Raw genomic sequence first — 6,360 nt, 5'->3', positions numbered from 1 at the left:
CTACATTCTGCATTCATTTCGCATTTAGACATAGACATAGTTATACACCCTTTAGATAGAAACAAACATAGGTGGATACCATCGAGTACGATGGGCGTGAGGGGTGCTAGCACCTTCCCCTTGCGTAACCGACTCCCGTACCTTGATTCTCTGGTCGCAAGACCTTGTTCCTTCCTTTGTTAGGTTTCCCGGTATTCCTTTCCCTTATGGGATAAATATATTGGTGGCGACTCTGTTCATTTTTCGCGAGCGTGCGACAGCTGGCGACTCTGCTGGGGATGTTGCTAGACCTGTTGCTGGTCCATCCATAGCGAGTCGATCCTAGCCTGCGTTTGTTTGTTTATTTACTGGGTGTTTATTTGTTTTTATGTCTATACCTTGTATATATGTTTGCATGTTTATTTTTCTGCTTGCATATCATGTTTATTTCTGTTTGCACATCATGCATATGGATTATATTCTGTGTTCCTTGGGGTCTTCTGTTCTGTTTTGCAGGTTGGGTGGGATGTTCTATGAGGTAAAAGGCCCAATACCCAGGCCATGAGTGATACCTTAGGAACTAGGAATAGAGTGGCCATGACGGACAGAAGACGTATGTCTGATTGATCCGATCATGTATCCACGGACAGAGCTTGGTTGAAAGAGGCAATATCGTATGATTACGCCTACTTTCAATCCTCTGTTGGCTTTTTTGACCTACCCTGACCTAGATTCACCTGTGAGTGGGGAGGGATATACATGACAGGTACCGTTGGTGACCGTTCTGTTCTGTTGGTGACTTGTGTTCTTAATGGTTTCACTGTGCCTGTGTCGGACCTTTGATCCTGCAACGTCCGATCTCATTCAGAGGCCACACACACTTCTCCTATGTGGGGAAACCTCCATTGCATCATTTACATCATGGCATGTTTACCTTTCAAAAAAAAAAAAGAAGAAGAGAAAAGAAAAGAAAAGATGTAATAAAAAAGAGAAAAAAAAAAGAAAAGAAGAAAAATAGTATTATTTCTCATATGCATGCCATTTTTCAGGGTATCCGAGGTTATTACTTTTCATCCAGGATGGCTAACAACGTGACCGCTACCAGAGAAGCTACAAGGCGTACTCACACGTACAGTTTCCATCGCGAAGGCTTGATTCAGTTGGGGCAATTGGGTGGATTGATCACTGGTCATAATAAAACTGTGTTCACTGAGAATTATGGAAACATCTTGACTCTTTTGGACTCACACGTCGACGAATGGGGTTTGTCTACTCTTCTCCAGTTTTATGATCCTGACTTGCGTTGTTTCACCTTCTCAGGCTATCAGTTGGCTCCCACTCTCGAGGAGTACTCTCACTTTCTCAATATCAAGATTCAACACAAGGTTCCTTTCGTTTGTGTCCCAGAGAAACCTGATTTGGACAACATCGCCAACGCTCTTTATTTGAGCATAGAAGACGTTCTTGGGAATTGGAAGAAGAATGGTAACACTCATGGTTTCTATATGAGTTTCTTGGTTGAGAAGGCCCAAGAATTGGCCAACAAAAAGGTGTGGGAGGCTTTCAACGCCCTTCTGGCCGCTTTGATCTATGGGATCGTGATGTTCCCTAACATTCACAAGTTCGTTGATCTGGCCGCTATATGTCTTTTTGTGGATAAGAATCCGGTCCCTACTTTGCTAGCCGATACGTACTATTCTGTTCACTCTCGATATGGGAAAGGAGGAGCCATAAGAAATTGTTTGCCGTTGTTATACACCTGGTTTAAGTCCCACCTACCTACAAGTGGTCCTTTCATTACTTCTACTCAGAAATGGCCTCAAAGGATCATGGGGCTTACTGGAAATGACATTGTCTAGTGTCCCACTGGAATGGACGTGGAGAAAGTTATAACTAGCTGTGGTACTTTTGACAACGTTCCTCTCATAGGAACAAAAGGTGTTATCAATTATAATCCTAAGCTAGCGTTGCGTCAGTTGGGTTTTGCACTTGAAGACAAGCCTTTGGACAAAGAGATATTCGAATCCGTTTGCTTTGAAAAGGGAACCAATCCAAAGGGTCTAGAAAAAGTGAGGAGTGCCTGGAATAGCATCCATACAGATGATCAGATTTCTCTAGGTGAAAAGAATGTCGTTGCCAAACAAGCCTACACAGATTGGGTTGAAAATAGAGTTAAAGATCGCCTGTTGCCTTTCCCGAAGGTTAACCCATTGTACGAGCAGCCGCCTAAGATTCCAATTGCCACTGTGCCTGATGAGAATCGTATCCAGGTAGATATGGAATGCACCCAATTGCACGAAAAGAAGTCGGATGCGCAACCGAAACATTGTCTTGTGGACCAGAAAAGAGTTGAGTTGACGCACGAAGCCAAAATGCTGAAGGGAGGATCTTCCAGAGTTCAAAAGAGGGCTAGAACCGAAAAGGGTGAAAGAGATACTACTGTTACTGTCGAGGATCACCAAAAGATCCTAAAACGGGCCATGAAAGAAGCAGAAGAGAAACTCAAGCGAGAGTACCGAGAAGACTTGAAAGCTTATAAGCTCAAGATAGAAAGGGATGCTAGAGTTGAAGTAAAGAATCTGAAAAAGAAACTGGAAGAAGTGACCACTCGAAGAATGGCAGTTGAGACTCAACTGAAAGGAAGTCACCTCCGTAATACTCGACTAACAGAAGAAAATGCCAAGCTCAGAGATCGAATGATGGAGGACATATCTGAGAAAGATTATCTTCCAGAATGCAAAGGATGTGACGAACTCAGGGAGTGCTGCAAGAAGCTGGATGGGCATTTGTTTCGCAAAGATGAGGTGATCCAAAGCCTTCTTAAAGGAAGAGATCGAGAAGCAACCAAGAAACTGTTTGATGAAACTAAGAAGTGGAGCGATGAGCACTTCAGACAAGGAGGACCTCTGTTTTATATTCAGATGGATTGATGTTTGAGTCTGTATGTCTCGACCACCACCAGACTTGTTGGATGGGGTCTTTTATTTCCCTTGTTGAACTATCTTGTTGATGTATGGCTTGCCCAAGTTTAAATTTCTGTTATGAATAAAAAGAACTAGTTTCTCTTGATACTTATCTTTTGCCACATTGTTAGCTATTCTGGATCAATATTAAACCTTGGATACTCTGAAAATGGCACATCACGTCATACGCACACATGCACTCATACATTCACATTATCACATTGCATTTTTCAGGTTATTGTACAAGAAACTAATTGGGGTCCCTTTCAGCAACAGATTTCTTTACCGACGACGAAGCTGACTTTCTTACATCCTTACCGTACCCGGAGCAACGAGAGACTCATGGATCAATTTGAGCAGAACCAAGCTGCCCTCCGTAGGGATATGGATGTTATGGGGGAGAGAATGACCCAACTTATGGAGACTCTCCATGTCGTTGTCCAAGGACAAGAAGAGCTCAGAAAGAGCGTTGCTGGATTGATCAAGGATACTCCTACTAACTCTGCTGATGGGGGAGTAAAAACTAAGGAGATTCCTGTTGAGGGTATAGCAAAGGTAGTGGATGACCACCATGAGGTTATTGATCTCGAACATGATCTTACTGCTGAGTTGACCGAGACTGCTAAGATGTACCAAGCTCTCGAAGAACGCCTTAAGGCCGTTGAGGTTGCTAAAACTTCGAGTTTCGACACTGCTGCTTTGAGCTTGGTACCTGGAATTGTTATTCCACCGAAGTTCAAGGTGCCAGATTTTGATAAGTACAAGGGAGTTACCTGCCCAGAAACTCACATTCGTTCTTACTGTCGTAAGATGGCCGCTCACGCCGAGAACGAACCTCTGCTTATGCATTTCTTCCAGGACAGTCTCACAGGAGCCCCGTTGGAGTGGTATATGAAACTTGAGAGGGCCAACGTCAGTACTTGGGGAGGACTTGTTGATGCCTTCTTGAAACAATACCACTACAATACTGCTATGGCTCCTAGCCGCGCTCAACTGCAAAATATGTCACAAAAGTCTGAAGAATCTTTCAAAGAATACGCCCAGAGGTGGCGTGAACTTGCTGCTCGAGTTCAACCTCCTCTTCTCGACCGAGAATTGATTGATCTGTTTATGGGTACTCTGAAAGGGCCGTACCTTCAGCACATGGTTAGTAATACTTCTCCGTCCTTCTCAGATGTGGTCATCATTGGTGAACGGGTTGAGAACTGTGTAAAAGCTGGTACCATTCAGGGTGTTACTAGTCCTAGCAACTCAAGTGGTAATGGTAAGAAGCCGTATTCTGGGTTTGTGAAGAAGAAAGAAGGTGAAACCAGTACTGCTTCAGTTGACCAAGGTCGAACTCCAGTATACTCTGCTGTTCCACCTCCTTACTACCCGATGCCATATGCTGTTCCCAATCCGTATGCCCCTCAAGCATACGCTGCTGCATTTCCACAACCATGGATGGCACCCCAACAGCCTTTCGTACCACAACAACAAGTTGCTGCTCCTCAAAACCGTCAACAGAATCCTAGGCCTCAAGGTCAAAGAGCTCCACAAAGGCAGAGGTACCCTGATAGGCGTATAGATCCGATTCCGATGCCGTATGCCCAGCTCCTTCCCCAATTACTTGCTGGTCAGTTGGTGCAACTCCGTGAAATGGGCCCTCCGCCTAGTCCTCTTCCTCCAGGATATGATGCTAATGCTCGTTGTGAATTCCATTCAGGCGCTCCAGGTCATACGATTGAAAAGTGTAAAGCGTTAAAATACAAGGTCCAGGATCTTCTTGATGACAAGCTTATCTCGTTCACTCCTACTGGTCCTAATGTGCAGAATAATCCTATGCCTCCCCATGCAGGTACGACCAATGCTGTTGAATTGTGTGACGAACAAATCCTGGTAACTGATGTGAATGAAGTCAAAATACCGCTTGCAATGGTCAGAGAACATCTTGTGCAACAAAGGATTCTGTGTGAACTACATGACTTCTGTTTGCAGTGTTCTTCTAATCCGGAAGAATGTGCTAAATTGAAAGAGGAGATTCAAAAGCTGATGAATGAAGGTGTCATTAGAGTGGAAAAGATTGTTCCTGATGACGAAGTGGCTATTCTAGAGATCCCTTATTCTCCTGCTGATACGACAAAAGCCCAAAGTACTCCTTTGATCATCCATACTCCGAGCACTCCCTTGGTCATTCAGGCTCCGAGTACTCCCTTGGCTATTCTGGCTCCGAGAAATCCGTTGGTTATTCAGGTTCCAAATGCTCCTTCGACTCCTTCAACCCCGTCTCTTGTTCCCTCTCCTGTGAATGATTCAAAGGCTGTTCCTTGGAGTTATAATGCCGTGTATATTCGAGGGAAGAAGTTTGACTGTCCTCCAGTAGGTAATTCGAGTATCACAAACATTGCTGGCACTAGTGGCATAACCCGTAGTGGTCGGATCTTTGCTGCCCCTCCTCCGCTTCCTAAAGAGACCAATAAGGACGCTAATGCACAAGCAAAGGGAAAGCAAGTTGTTGTCGACCTTCCTGTAACACGTAATGCACAAGATGCTGAGCAACTTCTGAGAATCATTAAGAAAAGTGACTACAAGGTGATTGATCAACTTGACCAAACTCAAGCTAAGATTTCTATCTTGTCCCTTTTGGTGCACTCGAAAGCTCATCGTGATGCTCTGATGAAAGTCCTGGCTTCCGCTCACGTGACTCAAGACATTACCGTGCCTCAATTTGAAGGGGTTGTGACCAACATTGCTGCTGGTAATTGTTTGGGTTTTTCTGATGATGAACTCCCACCTGAGGGTAGAGCACACAACAAAGCATTGCATATCTCCGTCAAGTGTCTGGATGCTGTGTTGTCTCGAGTTCTGATTGATACAGGTTCTTCTCTTAATGTGATGCCCAAGGCCACTTTGTTTAAGCTGAGTATGGATGGGATTATGATGAGACCATGCACTATGAGTGTTAGAGCATTTGATGGTTCTAGAAGGTCCGTAGAAGGAGAAATTGATCTACCTGTCTTGATTGGTCCTCACATGTTCTACATTGCCTTCTACGTTATGGATATAAACCCTTCATACACTTGCCTCTTGGGTCGTCCTTGGATTCATGCTGCTGGAGCTGTGACATCTACTCTCCACCAGTGTTTGAAATTTGTTGTGAATGACAAGATTGTTGTGATCACTGGTGAAGAGGATTTGATAGTCAATAATCTGGCATCATACCGTTATGTTGAAGTGGAGGGATAGATACAAGAGACACCTTTTCAAGCCTTAGAGATTGTGTCGGTTGACAAACTCCCTGTGGTCGAGAATAAGAAGGAACACGGAGCGCCCCTCTCGTCTTTAAACGATGCTAAGGCTTTCTTAGAAGCTGGTACTCCCCATAGTGCCTGGGGCAAGCTGATTGACGTTCAAGAGAAGCGAGACAAGTATGGCCTTG

General features: G+C 44.4%; 1 protein-coding gene across 1 annotated transcript; it reads left to right on the top strand.

Annotated features, from left to right (window-relative positions):
* The first annotated feature begins 1,058 nt into the window (after positions 1 to 1,058).
* On the top strand, positions 1,059 to 1,838 carry LOC131633709 (uncharacterized). Its single transcript, XM_058904399.1, has one exon. The coding sequence runs from the start codon at positions 1,059 to 1,061 to the stop codon at positions 1,836 to 1,838; it is 780 nt and encodes a 259-aa protein (XP_058760382.1).
* The last annotated feature ends 4,522 nt before the right edge of the window (positions 1,839 to 6,360 follow it).

This window comes from Vicia villosa, unplaced genomic scaffold (assembly GCF_029867415.1).
Source record: "Vicia villosa cultivar HV-30 ecotype Madison, WI unplaced genomic scaffold, Vvil1.0 ctg.001168F_1_1, whole genome shotgun sequence".
Taxonomy (NCBI): Eukaryota; Viridiplantae; Streptophyta; class Magnoliopsida; order Fabales; family Fabaceae; genus Vicia; species Vicia villosa.
Note: the sequence above shows the minus strand (reverse complement) of the source record. Positions and strands in the feature narration are given on the sequence as shown.